This window comes from Panthera leo, chromosome F3 (genome assembly GCF_018350215.1).
Source record: "Panthera leo isolate Ple1 chromosome F3, P.leo_Ple1_pat1.1, whole genome shotgun sequence".
In the NCBI taxonomy this organism is placed as follows: Eukaryota; Metazoa; Chordata; class Mammalia; order Carnivora; family Felidae; genus Panthera; species Panthera leo.
In genome coordinates this window covers 39,608,190-39,627,678 of record NC_056696.1, presented here as the reverse complement: position 1 = coordinate 39,627,678, position 19,489 = coordinate 39,608,190, and the positions used below count along the sequence as shown (strand labels likewise).

General features: G+C 40.5%; 1 protein-coding gene across 1 annotated transcript in view; it reads left to right on the top strand.

The window, feature by feature from the left end:
• Positions 1-8,399: 8,399 nt before the first annotated feature.
• The window catches only part of KIF14 (kinesin family member 14), a 55,740-nt gene continuing 44,650 nt past the window's right edge, over positions 8,400-19,489 (top strand). Inside the window, exons 1-7 of the mRNA XM_042925787.1 lie at positions 8,400-8,659; positions 11,250-12,480; positions 14,469-14,723; positions 15,449-15,536; positions 16,571-16,669; positions 17,453-17,505; positions 18,972-19,002. Of these exons, the coding sequence (XP_042781721.1) occupies positions 11,366-12,480; positions 14,469-14,723; positions 15,449-15,536; positions 16,571-16,669; positions 17,453-17,505; positions 18,972-19,002 (1,641 nt within the window). The 5' untranslated portion in view covers positions 8,400-8,659; positions 11,250-11,365. The remainder of the gene's footprint in view (positions 8,660-11,249; positions 12,481-14,468; positions 14,724-15,448; positions 15,537-16,570; positions 16,670-17,452; positions 17,506-18,971; positions 19,003-19,489) is intronic.

Here is a 19,489-nt window from a genome sequence, read left to right as displayed (position 1 = left end):
ATAATGTATATATCTCACCTAAAGAAGGGAGCCAATACTTGCTAGCTATAATTATTTAATGCAGTAATTGTGTTTCACAGGTAAGAAAATGGCAGCAGAGACTAGTCTGGTCCTATCATTAAGTTATGACAGAGACATAGCTGGAATTCAGCTGCTGTGCTCTTACCACTTTTCCTCAACTTCCAGTTTGTCCTCTGGACTTATTTTTATTTATTTATTTGTTTGTTTGTTTATTTATTTACTTCTTTATCTATTTATATTTGAGAGAGAGAGAGAGAATAGGAGTAGGGGAGGGGGCGAGAAGGAGAGAGAATGAGAATCTTAAACAGGCTCCATACTTATTGCGGATCCCAACTCAGATTTTGATCTCACTACCCTGGGGTAATGACCTGAGCTGAAATCAAGAGTCAGAAGCTCAGGGGCGCCTGGGTGGCTCAGTCAGTTGAGTGGCTGACTTCGGCTCAGGTCATGATCTCGCGGTCCATGAGTTCGAGCCCCGCGTTGGGCTCTGTGCTGACAGCTCAGAGCCTGGAGCCTGTTTCGGATTCTGTGTCTCCCTCTCTCTGACCCTCCCCTGTTCATGCTCTGTCTCTCCCTGTCTCAAAAATAAATAAAACGTTAAAAAAAAAAAAAAAAAGAGTCAGAAGCTCAAACAACTGAACCACCCAGGTGCCCCTTTCCTTTGGACTTTAAAATGATTAATTTTTATAGTCTTAATGCACTTTTTTGTTACTGACCTCAAATGCAACTAAATACGAACACCTACAAAGCAGAAGAATATAGCCCATGTTTTAACAAGTAAAAAGTTATGAAATTGGCTAAATTGTAATAGATTTGTATCCTAAAAGACCATTAATTAGTACGAGTTAATCATTTTCTTTAAATCTTAATCTAGAAGGCTTCAAATGTGCTTGCTTTGCTTCTGAATTCTTTCTACCTGTTTTCTTTCAGTTTGTCTCCCTCTGGTGGATCTTAAAAAAATACTAGCTTTTATTTTCAGAATAACTATGGATTATTTGGGACAGGTTTTGCACAAGTTAAGAGCTCATCTTGTCAGCCTGGTTTATGTTGTGGAATTCCTAGAATACTGTGTTGCCTGGGTGGGAGTCTTTGCAGAGACTCCAATTCAAGGAGGGTAGAGATAGGCTAACGACATTTGCTCCATGACACCAACAGGAGCACTGATAAACACATGCAAAGACACAAAAGTGTATTCAGAGAACTACAAGTGGTTTGAAATGGCTGGGAACAAAGTACAAGCAAATAGCGGTGAAATGCTATGGGAAGAGATGAAGTGGAAGGGTAAGCAGGGGCCAAGTCACTGGTTATGTTTGAATCTTATTTGATAGGTAATTTGGATTAGGCTGCAAAAACCAAAATCCAGTAAGTGGCTTTTAAAAAACAGAAGCTCAGTTCTATCTATGTAAAAGAAGTCAGGAAGTAGCTTGATATGGAGCTCCTTGTCATTGGGGATCCAGGCTCTTTCCAATTCCACTTCCTCCGTCCATAGGGTGTGGCTTTTGTCTTCATGGTCCAAAATGACTGCCAGAGCTCCAGCCATTGTATACCCTTATCTAATTGGAGATCTATATTTGCACTTCAGACTCAATTTTCCCAGAAAATAAACTGATTTCACAAATTTTTTAAAAATGTTTATTTATTTTTGAGAGAGAGTGTGTGCAAGAGAGAGTGGGGGAGGGACAGAGGGAAAGAGAGACAGAGGATCTGAAGTGGGATCCATGCTGACAGCAGAGAGCCATGAACCTCGAGATCACAACCTGAGCCAAAGTCTGACGCTTAACCAACTGAGTCACCCAGGTGCCCCTAAACTAACTGATTTCTACCCCCAGACTAAGTTCTTCCCTTTTGTTCTCTAGCTCCCTATGTCACTAGAAGAAAGAGCAATAAAATGAGACTGAGAAGGAGGTATAGAAACCCTGGAGCTGAGGTGAGAGAGTTCAGAAAACAACAGAGGAGTGATCTAAAATGGAGTGGTGAGGAGCACCTGGCTGGCTCCATTGGTGGAGTGTGGGACTCTTGATCTTGGGTCATAGGTTCGAGACCTATATCGTCTGTATAGATTACTTAAAAATAAAATCTTAATAAATAAATAAAATGGAGCATGGCCAATCATGCTAATGCTGCAGAGAGGTGAAGTCACACAGGGTCTGAGGTCAGCTTTTATTAGAGCTGACGGTAACGTGATTGGTGACCTTAGGGAGGGTGTGTCTGCACTTTTTCGTAGAGCAGAGCCCTGCTCAAGCAGTGTTGAAGCTCATGGGTTAGAATTTGCACCTCTCTTGCCTCTTACTGTATCATAAAGGTGAGATAGTGGGGGTGGAAGTTAGTTGGCAGTGAACTGAGAAGTGAAAGGAGGGATAAAGAAGTACAGAAAGGGAGTGTTGGCCTTCAAGAAACTCACATGAAAGAGAAGTGTCCTGTGTTGATCCCTGTCATGATTGACCCAACCTCATACTGTGAGGTTAGCCTCCAAGCAGAAAGAACCATGGACATGTCAGCTGTGTCCGTGGAGAGGTCCCAGACTCCCTTATTCTATTTGCACCTTTGTTCTTAACCTTTAGCTCTATTCCTGTGTTTGCTGGAAATCTGATTATTTGGGGCCTCCACGGCCCCTGCTTCTTTCTTGGTTTTAACGACAGTCTTAAGTTTGCAGCATTTTCTTTAGGGTACCATCTTGTGTTTTCCTTCTGGCTTCTACCACTTCCAGCTGCCCAGGCCACCAGCCCTGCCTGAGGCAGCCTCTTCTACATGAATCCAACGTGCCTCATACCCCTCTACATCTGCCATGCCCTTCTCTAAGGGAGCACTGACGTGAAGAGGGATGGAAAGGTAGAGAAGGAGCCAGAGGGCGGAAAGAGCAACAGGAGTGGGCATCTTTTCTTTTTTTAAAGTTTATTTATTTTGAGAGAGAGAGAGAGAGAGAGAGAGAGAATGAGCGGGGAAGGAACATTGAAAGAGGGGGACAGAGGATCTGAAGTGGGCTCTGTGCTGACAGCAGAGAGCCTGATGCGGGGCTTGAACTCATGACCTGTGAGATCATGCCCTGAGCTGAAGTCGGACACTTAACAGACTGAGTCACACAGGCACCCCTCTTATTTATCTATTTATTTTTTTCAGAAGAGAGAGATGCTGAAGATGGAAGGAAAGTGGGATACTTGATGTAGGGAGGCCCCTGGGAGATGGAGAAAATGAAAGTCAGGGTACAGGTGTGAGACTGGCCCCAAGTAGCAGGAAGAACACTGATTTCTCTGAAGCCTGAGCTAATCAAGGGCTCAAATGAAGGGAAGGAAGTTTGTAGCTAGCTGTGGATGAGACTGGAAACTAAGAAAAGTATTATCAGTAGAGTTATTTTAGATGACTGAAGACGCAGTTGGTACTGATTTAGTTCACATTTATGGAGAACTTCTGTTCCTTGCAGTGTGCTTGTGATTTTCGTATACATTATTGATTTTTTGTTTGTTTGTTGTTGTTTCAGGGACAGAGAGTGCGTGTGTGTGTGTGTGTGTGTGTGTGTGTGTGTGAGGGTAGAGAGAGAGGGAGAGAGAGAGAATCCCAAGCAGGCTCTGTACTCATCTCGAGTCAGAGGTAGGGCTTAATCTCACAACCCTGAGATCATAACCTGATCAAGATCAGACGCTCAACCCACTGAGCCACCCAGACACCCTATGTTATCTATTGTAATTCTCATAAATATATTTAACAGTCAACTGTATATGGTCAGAACACGTATCAATATAAATTTATATACAGTAATGTTTCACATTTATCAAATTGTTTCACATGTTTTATCTAATTTGATTTTTCTAGCAATTATCTCATTTTATAGGTTAAAGAAGCCAAAGTTGAGACATAGATGAAGCAATTTGCGTGACAAGAAGGTTTTATGACTTTAGTCTCCCAAAGGAACTATTATTTTAGTGAGCCAAATTTGGAAACAGATTTGGAAATATAAGGCATTTTAAAGGGCTGCTGTTTTGGCATTAACAAAACACTCTGCCTGAACTGGACAGCAGGGTTCAGTTGGGTGTTGGAGAGTGAGTTATGCCCCAAGTCAGGCAGATGCTAGCCACTGGCTCAGAAAACCCAGCCTTGAAACGAAATGAGGTTCATTCCGGTTGCTCACCCTATGAGTCGTATGTTGGCCAAAAGTACATTTTCTAGATTCTCTTTTATTTTTTTTAAGATTTTATTTATTATTACAATTTTTAAAAAATATTTATTATTTTTGAGACAGAGAGACAGAGTGCAAGCAGGGGAGGGGCAGAGAGAAGAAGACACGGAATATGAAGTAGGCTCAAGGTTCGGAGCTGTCAGCACAGAGCCAGCCCAACATGGGGCCTGAACTCATGAAATGTGAGATCATGACCTGAACCAAAGTCGGATGCTTAACCAACGGAGCCACCCAGGCACCGCTTAAAGATTTTATTTTTATTTATTTATCATTTTATTTATTTTTATTTTTTTTAACATTTATTTATTTTTGAGACACAGAGAGACAGAGCATGAACAGGGGAGGGTCAGAGAGAGGGAGACACAGAATCTGAAACAGGCTCCAGGCTCTGAGCTGTCAGCACAGAGCCCGACGCAGGGCTCGAACTCACAGCCCTCACGGGCCGCAGGCTCCAGGCTCCGAGCCATCAGCCCAGAGCCCAACGCGGGGCTCGAACTCACGGGCCGCGAGATCATGACCTGAGCTGAAGTCGGCCGCTTAACCGACTGAGCCACCCAGGCGCCCCTAAAGATTTTATTTTTAAGTAATCTCCACATCCAACGTGGGGCTCGAACTCACAACCCAGAGACAGAGTCACACACTCCACCGACTGGGCCAGCCAGGTGCCCCTAGATTCCCTTTTCTTATCTTCCTACAAAATCTGAGGTTCTAAAAAAATTAATCAACTTGGAGCAAAACTGAGATTAGCACTGCTCCCTCTTAAAGATGGGTTTTCATTGCTCTTTTGATTTTTAAGACTGCAGTGAGTCCATTACAAAATGACTGTTCCATCTTGTGGTTGTTGCCAGGGATTAAGTCATAATCCTCATCCTTCATAAAATAAGATGTGTCATTATTACAACAGAGAGCTTCTAAAATGCATGATCCCAGTTTCTCATCACTAGCCTTGAATAGGGTTTTTCAGTGTTTGGGAGAGTTCTATTAAGCTATGCAATTTAGTAGCCTACATTTACAGAGCATTAATCCTCTGCCAGGCTCTATGCTAAGCACTTTGCATACATTATCTAACTTAATCCTCATTACGATGCTTTAGGGTAGGTAGCATTATCATCTTCAATTTCCATATGAGGAACCTGAGGTACCCAGAATTAAGTGACTTTCTCTTCTGGTCAGCTGTGGACAGGATTTGAAGAGAGAAGTACATCTCAGTGTAATAAATAAAAGATCAAAATTCCCCTATACAATCTGGAGATGGCTCATGGGTGATGCTTGATTCTGTGGAGTATTATTTCTGTGGCTGGAATTAAATTGGGGGAGCTTCTAAAAGTGAATAAGAAGAGGGAAGTGTGGTTAGTGTTCTGTGAACAGTTCAGGGCCAGGCACTTGGGGAGACAAGAGTGAGATAGACAAGGTCCTGCTCATTTTGGGCTTATGGTCTTGGGGGACAGATTACGATTTGGTTCTGAGGCCATGCATTGTCTGTGGTCCTATTTAACTCCTAGCGATAACCTTAATGGACACTTAATAGTTTTAATAGGATTTATTTCTCATTTTTAACCACTTACCGCATTCCCTCATGGTTGGGCATTGAGAATTTTTCCAGTTTGGGGCCAATATGGATTGACAGTTTTCCTGCATACTTTTTGGCTTCTACGGAAATATTTTTTTTTTTTTAATTTTTTTTTTTTTAACGTTTTATTTATTTTTGAGACAGGGAGAGACAGAGCATGAACAGGGGAGGGTCAGAGAGAGGGAGACACAGAATCCGAAACAGGCTCCAGGCTCTGAGCTGTCAGCACAGAGCCCGACGTGGGGCTCGAACTCATGGACCGCGAGATCATGACCTGAGCCGAAGTCGGCCGCTTAACCAACTGAGCCACCCAGGCGCCCCATGGAAATATTTTCTTAGAATACATTTTTGTAGTACAGTTACTAGGTCAAAGGATGTGAATATCTTTATGGTTCTTCCCATACATTATTATGGCCTCTGCCTTCAAGAAAGATACCAATTTCTGTCACTAGAAATGTATACTTTTTTTTTTTTAAAGATTTTTTTTTAAGTAATCTCTATAGCCAACATGGGGCTTGAACTCACGATCTTGAGGTCAGGAGTCACATGCTCTGCCAACTGAGCCATCCAGGTGCCTCTATACTTTTACTTTTGATGCTAAATCACCAGCACTGAAATTAAAAAAAACAAAACAAAACAAAACATTTTTTTTTTTACTTGTAACTAATTTTTTTACACTTGCATTTAATGATTGGCTGTTTATGTTCTATTTTTATATGAATTAATTTTGTGTACAGGTTGATTCTTTTGTGTGAAATACTGTTGCCCATTTTCATATTGTTTTCTTTCTTATTCTACTTATAAACTTATTTTTCTTATAAAATTGAAAGAAATGTTTCCATTTTCTGTCATATTTAATATATTTTTCTTGTTTACTTGCATTTTATCATTTCATTGTTACAATTTTGAATTACACATAATTCTCAAATTTTTATATATTTGAGATTGTCAGTCTTTCCTTTGGTATATCTTTTGCCTACAAACCGAATGACTATTTTCCCATAGATCTGATAAATATTATATTCTTTTTTCTGATGGTTGCTCTATAACTTAACCTTAAATTTTAGAATCTTTTTTTCTAGAGAGACAGAGAGTGAACCTGTGTGCGAGTGGGGGAGAGGAAGAGAGCATCTCAAGCAGGTTCCATGCTCAGCACAAAGCCCCTGGTGGGGCTCCATCTCAGGACCATGAGATCATGACATGAGCTGAAAGCAAGAGTCAGATGCCCGACTGAGTGAGCCACCCACGCACCCCTAGATGATTTTTAAAGTTAGTTTTAGAATGAGTACTTTATCATCCATTCAGTTTTTCTATATAGTTGGAGGCACTTCTGATTTCCCTTTATATCCTATTGAATACATTTCTATTACCTGTACTTTTTGCCTTTTCTTTTTTTTTAATTTTCTTTTTTATTTTTTAAATTTACATCCAAATTAGTTAGCATATGGTGCAACAATGATTTCAGGGATAGATTCCTTAATGCCCCTTATTCATTCAGCCCATCTCCCCTCCCACAACCCCTGCAGCAACCCTCAGTTTGTTCTCTATATTTATGAGTCTCTTCTGTTTTGTACCCCCCTCCCTGTTTTTATATTATTTTTGTTTTTCTTCCCTTATGTTCATCTGTTTTGTCTCTTAAAGTCCTCATATGAGTGAAGTCATATGATTTTTGTCTTTCTCTGACTAATTTCACTTAGCATAATGCCCTCCAGTTCCATCCATGTAGTTGCAAATGGTGCACTTTTTGCCTTTTAAAAGATACTTATGCTTTAAAAAATTTTGAAAAGAAAATTTAAAAGAAAAACCTTTAACTGTAAACTTCATCTGGACACTGGGGATAATATTAATAGTTACCTCATAAAATATTCAGGAATAAATGAAAAAAATCCCTTGTAAGACATTTAGTATACTTTCCACCTACACGCTTTGCATAGGAAATACAGCACTAGAAACGCGTTATTGTGCTTAGCTTGAGGACAAATAGCCATTTTTACAACTTCATTTTAAGGTGGACAGACCATGTTTTTTTTATACTATGGATCGACAAAAGTCAACTCTTCTCATTTAAAAGCCATCTAAGGGGTACCTGGGTGGCTCACTCAGTTGGTTAAGCTCTGACTTCAGCTCAGGTCATGATCTCTGGTCTGTAGGTTCAAGCCCTGCAAAGGGCTGTCAGCTCAGAGCCTGGAGCCTGCTTCCGATTCTGCGTCTCCCTCTCTCTCTGCCCTCTCCCGCTCACCCCGCCTCCCCACAACTCCTCTCTCTCTGTCAAAAATAAAATAAACATTAAAAAAATAAAATAAAATAAAAAATCCACCTTAGTGAGCTGCCATATGTCACTCAGAATCCAGCTCCTCCCTCCAGCCGGATTTAAAGGGGCCGAAGCTCCGCGCGGTGGCTGAGCCGGGGAGGGGCGGGCCCCGTTGCCTAGGAGAAGTGGGCGGTCGGATCTAGTGTTTGGACTCGCTGAGACTTAACAACGGCGCTTCCTGGGGGTGGGAGGAAGCGAGGGCGCGGTGCCCGGCGCCACGTCCAGCAGCCAATCAAAATGCAGGGCGCCCATTCAAATCGCTGCCGCAGAGGGAGCAGGTTGTGGGGGCTGTGAGCGGTGTGGGGACTTCCTCCGGGAGGTCTCGGAGAGTGGCGAACCCTGCGGAGGGGCGAAGTATCGGTGTCGTGGGGGCGAGAGGGCGTCTTCTTTACCGGCGACCGCTGAGGTGCGGGCGGAGGCCTTAGCTCGGGTCCCCCACCACCCCGGAATCCGGGTCGGCGGCGGAGGCGCCCCCGGAGGACGCGCACGGGCGGCGCCTCTGCGGGGACAGCGCAGCCGGACTTCAGGGCCTCTCGGCCCACAGCCTCACCCACCGAAGTCTCGCCCAGTCGGTTGACATTAAGAGGTACACTCGCTGTCCCAGCCCTCGGAGTGACTAGCTTGAGAACCCATCCACGGGGATCTTTTGGTTTGGGTTGTGACAGTTTTTTCCCCCTTCTGTTCATTCCACTCCTTTTAAAACTCTATGGCGAACCCCCTCCTGCCCCCCCCCCCCCAAACAAACAGAAAGCCGTGTCTATCAGCGTAAGTAGCAAATAGTTTTTAGCTGCCCTAGAATTTCCGGAATCTTCTTGCCTTTACATTTCTTTCCATAATAGGAACACTCTATACTTTTTTAAGAGAAAAGGTTGAAGGGAGGAGCTTACGTCCTGACGATTTTTTTGGGGTGGGGGTAATGACTGTTACTCATTTAGAACTTTAAAAGATTTACTTAAAGATTAACTTCTATTATTTTGTTCCTCAATAGCATTATCTACGGAATTGAGCAAGTGTCATTTTACAAGTTAGAACCCGGCATGCAAATTTAAAGACTTCTTTACATCAATATAACCAGTTTGGGGCAGAGCTGAGTAGAAGCCAGGCCTTTTAGCTGTCACTGCTGTTTTTTTTCTTCTAGACATTAATGCCGGATAGATATTGTTGACATATTTACTTACACACCTGTCTACTTTGTTGTCTAATTGCTAGAGGGCAAGCTGTCCACTAATCTTGCATAATTTTTCTCAACACAAGTAATTAATTTACAGTACTTCTATTTATTGTCTGCACTACTTATTTGGGAATACTCTGTTTTGTGACACCACTCAAACTAATCTCCATGACTGTTCCTGTATTTAACATACATGCAACAGGTATTATCAAAATGCTTTACTCCAGCCTTTGATTTAGGGGCTAGGGTTTCTGTTAGTCCCTCTCCTAATCTGCAAACACAGAGTACTTAAATAAAAATCTCTGCTGACAGGCGCTCCCTCCCTCCCTTCCTTCTCCTCTTCTTCTCCTCTTACTCCTCCTCCTCCTGCTGCTGCTTGTGTTAAAATACACACTTATCATCTTATCTACTTTTATGTACACATTTTATTTTTTTTTTAACATTTATTTATTTTTGAGACAGAGAGAGACAGAGCATGAACGGGGGAGGGTCAGAGAGAGGGAGACACGGAATCCGAAACAGGCTCCAGGGCCTGAGCTGTCAGCACAGAGCCCGATGTGGGGCTCGAACTCACGGACCGCGAGATCATGACCTGAGCCGAAGTCAGAAGCTTAACCGACTGAGCCACCCAGACGCCCCTATGTACACATTTTAATGTGTATATCCTTAAATACATTCACATTGTTGTGCAGCCATCACCACCATCCATTCCCATAATCCTCTGTCATCTTGTAAATCTGAAGCTCTATATCTATTAAACAATAACTCCCATTGTCCCTTGCCCCCAGCCCCTGGCAACCACCGTTATACTTTCTGTCTTTATGATGTTAACCTCTCTAAGTACCTCCTATGAGTGGAATTATACAATATTGGTCTTTTTTTTTGTGACTGGCTTATCTCTCTTAGCATTATGTCTTCAGGGTTCATTCATGTTGTAGTAGATGGCAGAATTTCTTTTTAAAGCTGAATGATGTTTCATTGTACACGTATACCCCATTTTGGTAAGGCCATTCGCCAGCCCATGGACACTTGGGTTGCTTCCATGTTTTAGTCATGTGGAATAATGCTGCTATGAACATGGGTGTACAAATATCTCTTCAAGACCCGGCTTTCAGTTCTTTAGGTTACATATCCAGAAGTAGAGTTTCTGGATCAAAAGGTAATTCTGTTTTTTAATTTTTTGAGGAACTTCCATACTATTTCCCACACTGGCTGTGCCATTTTATATTTCTACCTGTTGTATTCCAGGGTACCAATTTCTCCAGTCCTTGCCAAGACTGTTTTTTTGTTAGTAGCCATCCTAATGGGTGTGATGTAGAATCTCATTGCAGTTTTGATTTGCATTTCCCTAATGATTAGTGATGTTGAGCATCTTTTTTATGTGCTTGTTGGCCATTCATATATCTTCTTTGAAATGCACTTTTTACATCTTTTAAGTCGTTTGGGACGTTTGGCCTGATATAGTGGTTATCTGTGTATTCTTTCTAGACTAAGGAAATGGGAACAGGGTCTTGTTTTTGAAATCCATAGTATCTGTCAGAGGGCCTGGCACATAATGGGGACTCAGTAAATATTTGTTGCACAATGACTGTAAGCTCTTTGAAGGCAGAGATTTGTCTGAAACTGCTTGGGAATAGTATCTGAGGAGGAGATCGTGGTTTATTCTAATGTGTTCCTCCGGGAAGTTACTTTCACAATGGAAGTTTCTCATATTTAAAAAGAAAATGGTTTTTTTTTAATGTTTATTCTTGAGAGAGAGACAGAGCATGAGCAAGGAAGGGGCAGAAAGAGAGAGGGAGACACAGGATCTGAAGCAGGCTCCAGGCTCCAAGCTGTCAGGACAGAGTCCAACGCGGGGCTTGAACTCACAAACCACGAGATCATGATCTGAGCTGAAGTTTGATGCTTAACTGACTGAGCCACCCAGGTGCCCCTAAGTTTCTCATATTTTTTAAAGTCTGTTTAGAGTCTGTGTAATCTCATTTTTTTTTTTTTTTTTTTACAGTTTAGCCGATAGTTTTGGAAACTGATACTTAAAATATGGCTGGAAGTCAAATGAACGTCTAAAGAAGAGCTTAGTTGCTTCACTGACCTCCTTTTTTAAGACAACTTGCTGCCACAATGTCAGTGTTCACCACACATAATAGAAACAACAGCGATATCCTTGGTATACCTTCTTCCCCAGGGAGTTCCTCGCTGAATGTCCTCACCCATGGTAGCAGACCTGAGCTGCATTTGATGTCGGATATGACAGAATGTGAACACGATGATCCATTATTGAGATCGGCAAGGAAAATCAGAGACATAAACAGTACTTATGTGATTTCTGCCTGTAAAAAAACAGGAGATGTACCTCTGACTCCTAACCCTGTAGGTAGATTGGCACTTCAGAGAAGAGTCACAAGGAACAAAGAATCCTCTTTGCTTGGCAGTGAGTTGGGAGACTCCGCCGAAAGCACTGCAGAAACACGTCTTACGTTGCGGCGGCGTGCTAAACCAGAATCAGTGGAGAAGCGGAAAACAGCTCAAACAGATTGTGGGGAAAAGTGGAAAACAACACAGAATGTGGGCAGTGCAGCCGAAAATGATGGTGCCTCACTGGAAGCTAGTACAAATGTAAGGACTGTACATAAAGATAAAAACCCTTGTATTGCACCGGTTGTACCTTTAGCGGCCCCAAAACGCATTAAAATGATGGCCGCTGAAAACCACAAAGAGACATTTGTTGCCCTCCCTGGGGCAAATGAAAAGGTCGCACTTAAGTACTTAAGTAACAGAGCACCCACTGGTTCCCAGGGTCAGACTGAAGCTGTTCCATCGGGACGCTTGGCAACCAAACCTCTTCCGAGCAAGGTGAACATCAAAGTGTCGGGGAACCTACCTCACAGAAGTATTGGGAAGGATACTGCAAAATCTGCAAATAAATTTGAAAGCTTAGAAAAAAGAAGAACACCTACAAAATACATCGCAGGACACCGATTGACACCGAAGTGTGACACATCACAGCTGACGAGCCCAGCTGCATCGTCACTGCTGAAAAAGAGGGTGCCTAGCCTGCAAGCTACACAAAAGCGAACAAGTTCTCTGCCTGCAAATGAAAGGGAAAGGTCACGAGAAAATACACTCCCTCTTGAAGAGGAAACCGCAGGTCGGAACCCCCCTGCAGAGACAGACCCCTTAAAGGTGGAGAACAGTCAAGTGACAGTGGCGGTACGGGTGAGGCCTTTCAGCAAGAGGTATGTTACACCTTTTATGTTTTCTATTTATCATTATTATTTTAATGTTTATTTACTTTTGAGAGGTAGACGGAGTGTGAGCGGGGGAGGAGCAGAGAGAGAGGGAGACACAGAATCCAAGGCAGGCTCCAGGCTCTGAGCTGTCAGCACAGAGCCCGACGTGGGGCTCAAACTCACGAACCCTGAGACCATGACCTGAGCTGAAGTCGGACACTTAAGCGACTGAGCCACCCAGGCGCCCCTCACCTTTTAATGTCTAAGGCTGAGCTAGTGACACGTAATGTGTGTAATTCCTCTCTGCTTTTGGAAAGTGAGCGTATTCGCGTATCTTCAGGCGTGGCGTGGCATTTCTATGTAGAGAGGACTTTTAGGTTTAGTTGTAGTTCCCTGAGTATTTTTGATGATTGGCTGTAAAATTAAAACATTGAAGTCACTGGAGTTTGCAAATGTAAATTTCTTTCGATGTACTGCTTTTAAAAAGTCGGAAATACTTAAGTCTCTAATGCAGTCTGCTTTCAAATCTGCAAGATATGGTGGGCTATTCTCTGTTTCCCTTAAAAAGAGCACTTGTTAGCTCACTTACTCCCCATAAAGGCCCTTCCAAAACCCCTTCCAGTGTAGAATCATCCCATCATCATCTCTGATCTATAGTAGTTATAAATGCAGTGATATATTAGATTTGATTTTGATGGCAAAAAAAAAAAAAAATCTGTCTCCAAAGTGATTGGGAATGAGATGGTCACAGATTACAGGTAAGGCTGAAAAAGATGGACGTGAATGTGGCATCTGATTATTTTTGAGTGTTTTACGGAGTGACCGTGAAAAGCTTCAGAGTTAGTAGTTTTTGACTTGTATATCTAAGCAAGATATGAGAGGATATGGTGGCAATGGGAAGGAGCCTCTAGTTTGAACCTAAATCAGTAGTTTGAGACAAGTTACACAGTGCTTTAAAGCCTGTTAGTAAAAATGTGGGGTTAGTGACAGGTGAGAGAACTGAGGGTGAGTTGACTGGAGAGAGAGAGGGTGGGGAAACCTAAAAGGCCTCCAGAATCATGATAGGATGAGAGGCAACAGAAAGAACAGAGCTGGTAGGAACAAACCCCATGATGGAGGACTACCCCGAAGAGAACTTAGCAAGGGACCCAGTGCCTGATTCCAGACTCATCAGACAAGCCCTGTAAACTGTGTTTATAGCCCGGGTGGAGGGGCATTTGTCAAATTGATGAGGCAGGTGCTTTCCAGGACGAATTCTGATCTAAAGCAGAGTTGGGACAAAAAGGGGTATCTGGGACCAAACAAGGACTGATAATGTTCTCCTGCAAAGGTAGAGTAAGTGAAAGATTTCTACGTAGGTCTGAGATGGAAGAAGGATGGACATGAAGATCCATAATATTAAGGGAGATAACCTAACAGAGGGAGGCGCCTTTGGATTAACAGTAACAATAGCTAGTGGCCAAAAGAGATTTATGATTGAAATTATACTTAACTGAGTTTGTTGCACTTATATTTGCATTTCATGTCAGCTTCATATAGATCTGCACCTACAAAATTTATTTATATTAAAAAGTTTCCAGATTTGAACTGAAGAGTATAGGTAGGTTATAGTAGGTGGGATGAGAGAAGGGAGAGCTCAAGAGAAAAAGGAAAAAGATGGAAAATCCTGTAAAAGGAGGGTAACTTTTCAGATAACATTTTTGGAACTCCATTTGCCCTTTAAGTGGTGGCAACTGGAGCCAGGGGAAGTATATTTTGGAAAACCACCATAATTATGTTAGCTGGTCTGCACTGTCCACGGAAAACTAAAGAATTATCTTGCCCTACAGGAATTTTATATTTAACTGGTTTTGAGGTTCTTATTATATTTCATGGGAAAAATACTCAAAATAATTAAAATAACTTAATAGTTTTCTTTCTGCTTCTTTTTCTTTTTTCTTTCTTTCTTTCTTTTCTTTTTTTTTTTTTTTTTTTTTTTTGTGCTTCTTTTAAAGAGAGAAGGTTGAAAAAGCATCCCAGGTGGTCTTCATGGATGGAGAGGAAATCGCTGTGGAACATCCCGACATGAAACAAGTTTATAATTTTATTTATGATGTTGCATTCTGGTCTTTTGATGAATCCCATCCAAACTATGCCAGCCAGACAACTGTTTATGAGACCCTAGCCGTTCCGCTCCTGGAACGAGCCTTTGAAGGCTACAATGCCTGTCTCTTTGCTTATGGTCAGACCGGCTCTGGAAAATCATATACGTAAGTTTTATTCCAAGTACAATTATTGAGAAACCTTTAAGTCTTTGGTGAGAAGCAGCATGGTTTGATAGAAAGAATGTGGTTTTGAAACCATACAGATCTAGGCTCAGATCTCATCCATTTTATATACCGGTTCTGCAAACTTGGGCAAGTTACTTAACCTCTGGGCTTCAGCTTATGCAGAAGATACTGTTTAGCTTGTAAGTGTCAATGGCCCATTTGACTGTACATTATATTTCTTGTATAAACCAAAGCCCTGAGAGGTTATTTTGTAAGTATTCTTGTGAGAATTAAAAGTAAGTCATCTGATAAATGGTAATGGTATACCTGTCCTAGAAGGAGATACTCAGAATTTTAACAGTAGCTAACGTTTACTGAGTTCTTACTATATTCCAGAAACTGTATTAAAGACTCTGCTTATACTGTCTCACAACAACCCTCTGAATTAGATAGTTCCTATTTATTCCCATTTTATAGAAGAGGAAATTGAGGTTTATTGGGGTCAAGTATCTTGTCCAGGGTCACAGACCTAATAAGTGGTGAGATCAAGATTTGAACTCCAGAAGATATGGCTTCAGAGCCTACATTATTAGATTTTAATGAGGTTTAATTAGCTTGCTTCCCATTCACTCCCAAACCCTTTTCCCCAAAAAGAATTTTAAAAATGCTAATTTTATGTAACTTCTCCCCCGCACCCCACTCCCCATTTATTATGTATTTTTCAGGATGATGGGACTTAGTGAGGAACCAGGAATAATTCCAAGGTTTTGTGAAGATCTTTTTGCTCAAGTAGCCAAAAAACAAACCCAAGAGGTATGTTCTCATCTGTAAACCTTCATATCAGACTAGAAAACAGTCAAATCAAATTAAAATCAGAGTCCTCGCCACTAAGGAAATAATGGAAGATGTGCTGTGAGAGAATATACAAGATAAGAGGGAGATAGGTTTTCTTAGATGAGGGAACAACTGAGCTTATTTTGGAAGGAAACAGCAGTTATTAGCTTGGTGAAGAGGGGGAAGGACATTCTAGGCAGTGGGAGCAGTGTGTGCAAAGATTTGAAAACGAGAAGGTAGGGGGGCGCCTGGGTGTCTCAGTCAGTTGAGTGTCCAGTTTTGGCTCTGGTCATAATCTCGCGGTTGGTAAGTTCGAGCCCCACATCGGCCTAGCTGCTGTCAGCACAGAAGCTGTCAGTGCAGAGCCTGCTTCAGATCCTCTGTCCCCCTCTCTCTCTGCCCCACCCCCACTTGTGCTCTCTCAAAAAATAAATAAGCATTAAAAAAAAAAAAGTAGAGAGACTTTGGGAATCTATAAATTGTTTACTTTAAGCATGGAATCTGAGGGTGGGGGTGACAAGAGATGAAACTAAAGAAGCAGGCAGAACTCAGCTTGTGAAGGACTTTATGAGTCATGCTTCCAGGAATCTGAAAGGCTATAGAAGGTCAACAGGGAAGTCAAAGGATCATCTTTGTTCTTAAAAAAAAAAAGATAGCTCTGGCTGCAGTGTGGCGAATGGATTGAAAGGAAGTAGAACTAACTGGATGCAAAGAGATCAGCTGTGGGACTTGTAAACTGTGTAAGGAAGGCATGACAAGGAGCTAGATTAAGTCAGTGACTGTAGGGTTAAACATTTGAGAGATCTTAGTAAGTAGAACTTATCTTCTTTGAAGAAATGTCTATTCAAGTCGTTTGCCTATTTTTTAACTGGGTTGTTTGTCTTTTTGTTGTTGAGCTGTAAGAGATCTTTATATATTCTGGATACTAGAACCTTATCAGATATATGATTTGCAAAAAAAACACAAGGGTTTTTAAAATAAGTTGCATGCTGTGTCTCTATTCCTCCTACTAGGTCAGCTACCACCTCGAAATGAGCTTTTTTGAAGTATATAATGAAAAAATTCATGACCTTCTGGCTTGTAAAGGTGAAAATGGGCAGAGAAAGCAACCAGTAAGATTGAAACAATTTATAATTTGCTTTTAATTTGTTTTTGTAAATGCATGTAGTTATATTGGTTCTCAAGATGAACTAGAGAGCTTACATTTTGACTAAAATTGCTGTTAAATGATAGCAAATGCTTGGAATCTACAGTCTAAATAAGTAAATCGATAGTAAATAAGCTGAATGTTATTGTTAGTGGAAATTAACTTAGGTATCAAATTTAACCTCTTGTAAAGCAAATATTGTATACAAATTAAAGATAAAATATTTGTTCCAGAGTTGAGTCGGACCACTTAAGTCAAATGCCAAATCCCTAAAAGTCTATAAAAGCCAAAACCAGAAGTTTAAAAACTGTGTTGTTATTATAGAATATGTATCTTACCAGATTATTTAGCAAATTGATAACATTTGTGGTTACAAAGTTTAAAATGTATAATGTAAAACTGAAAACAATTTTAACTGTCTGAAATTTATCGAACATATTTTAGAGACATATTTAGAAGCATAGAGATACTAGTTACTGCAGGTCTTAAGAATAAAGAACTAGTAAGATATTTGATGCTACAGTCAACTGTAGCATATTGTGCGATTAGAAAACAGTTTGGATATCGAAATTGTCTTAATGCCTTACAGATTTGTGTTTGTGAGAACCTTTATATTTACCCCTGGGTCAAGTAAAGGCAAATCTCTTTGCCTTAAACTCAAAATATAGACAAAAAAATCATTTAAAATTATATTTTATATGAAATAATTTGTCATGCCCTTAATAGTGCCAATGTTTGCTTCCACTAGCTGAGAGTAAGGGAGCATCCTGTTTCTGGACCATATGTTGAAGCTCTGTCAATGTAAGTGTTTGGCTCAGCAAGAGCAAGGAGAAAAGCAATGAGTAGAGTGAATATTGTTCTCATTTGCCTCCCCAGCTTTGAAACCCTGGATAACTATTTAGCCTTCTATTCTTAATATTATTCAAATAACCATTCCTTCTCTTTCCAACTAGAGTGTGGGCTGCGTGTTTTTGTATTTGTTTATGTATTTCACAACATGTGTAAAGTGCCGAGCATAGAGTGTTATGCTGTGTGTGAAATACTTGATTTTTCTCCCTACCCCCCGCCTTTTCCCCATTAAGTTAAGCCTTCCCTCTTGAGCTGCTTTATATATCTATTACTTGAAGCTGAAGAGGGGAGAAGGCAATAAGATAAGGTCAGTGTTGAGAGTGTGAAACATACTGAGTCATTTACTTCATCTTTCAACACTCCCAAATGCTTTCTTATTTTTTATTTTTATTATTTATTTATTTTTTAATTTACATCCAAGTTAGTTAGCATATAGTGCAACAGTGATTTCAGGAGTAGATTCCTTAATGCCCCTTACCCATTTAGCCCATCCCCCCCTCCCACAACCCCTCTAGCAACCCTCTGTTTATTCTCTATATTTAAGAGTCTCTTATGTTTTGTCTCCCTCCCTGTTTTTGTATGATTTTTGCTTCCCTTCCCTTATGTTCATCTGTTTTGTATCTTAAATTCCTCATATGAGTGAATATATGATATTTGTCTTTCTCTGACTAATTTCGCTTAGCATAATACCCTCCAGTTTTATCCACGTAGTTGCAAATCGCAAGATTTCATTCTTTTTGATTGCCGAGGAATACTCCATTGTATCTATATACCACATCTTCTTTATTCGTCCATCCGTCGATGGACATTTGGGCTCTTTCCATACTTTGGCCATTGTTGATAGTGCTGCTATAAACATTGGGGTGCATGTGCCCCTTCGAAACAGCACACCTGTATCCCTTGGATAAATGCCTAGTAGTGCAATTGCTGGGTTGTAGGGTGGTTCTATTTTTAGCTTTTTGAGGAACCTCTGTACTGTTTTCCAGAGTGGCTGCACCAGTTTGCATTCCCACTAAATGCTTTCTTAAGGGAAAGGGAAAGTGATTAGGAATGGATTCGGCTCCATTTAATAAAACTGGGATTATGTTAAGATCCATACATACCAGCATATCCACCCCCATGTATACATCAAGTGTATGTTTTAGTCTCATGAATTAGACTTGAAAATTATAATGTTAAGAGCTAAGCTGTTTCATTAATTAAAATCATACTTTTTGGTAAAATTAAAGCATTTTATTTTCTACCCTTCAAAAATGGAGATAGTGAAAGATTCTGTGAGAATCAGTATAATAATACCTATGAATTATTCAATTGTGGTCGTTAGAGGGTAATTATATAATTGAGAGGTTATTATATTATGAGAATAAGAGTGTAATAATCAGTTAAATTGATTTTGTCTTCTTACTTTTTAAAAATAGGAATGTTGTCAGTTCTTACTCTGATATCCAGGTAAGATTGATTGTGTTTTATTTTCTTTCCACTAGATAAAGATCATAATCTTAAGTATTCATAAGAATATTTCTCCTTAATTACTACTTACATAAGTAAAAAGTTAATCTTGTTAATTCATTATGAGCTGATTTTGTTTGTTAAACTTTAATCAAAAGAATTACTCTTCTTAACTAAAAATAAAAGTTGACGATCATAGTAGCTGAGAGTTATTGAAATAGCATTTTAAAAATATGATTTGCCTGGCTGGCTCATTTGGTAGAGCATGTGACTCTTGATCTTGGGGTTATGAATTTGAGCCCCAAGTTGGGCATAGAGATAACTCAAACGTAATAAAATCTTAAAAAAAATAAAATAAAAAAAGGTGTGATTTCCTGTTTCAGATACCTGTGATGGAAACAAAATTGACAATGGGAATACAAATTATTGAATGATAAACATGTATTTATTTCATTTTATAAACAGATTATAAAGCATATATGTTGCC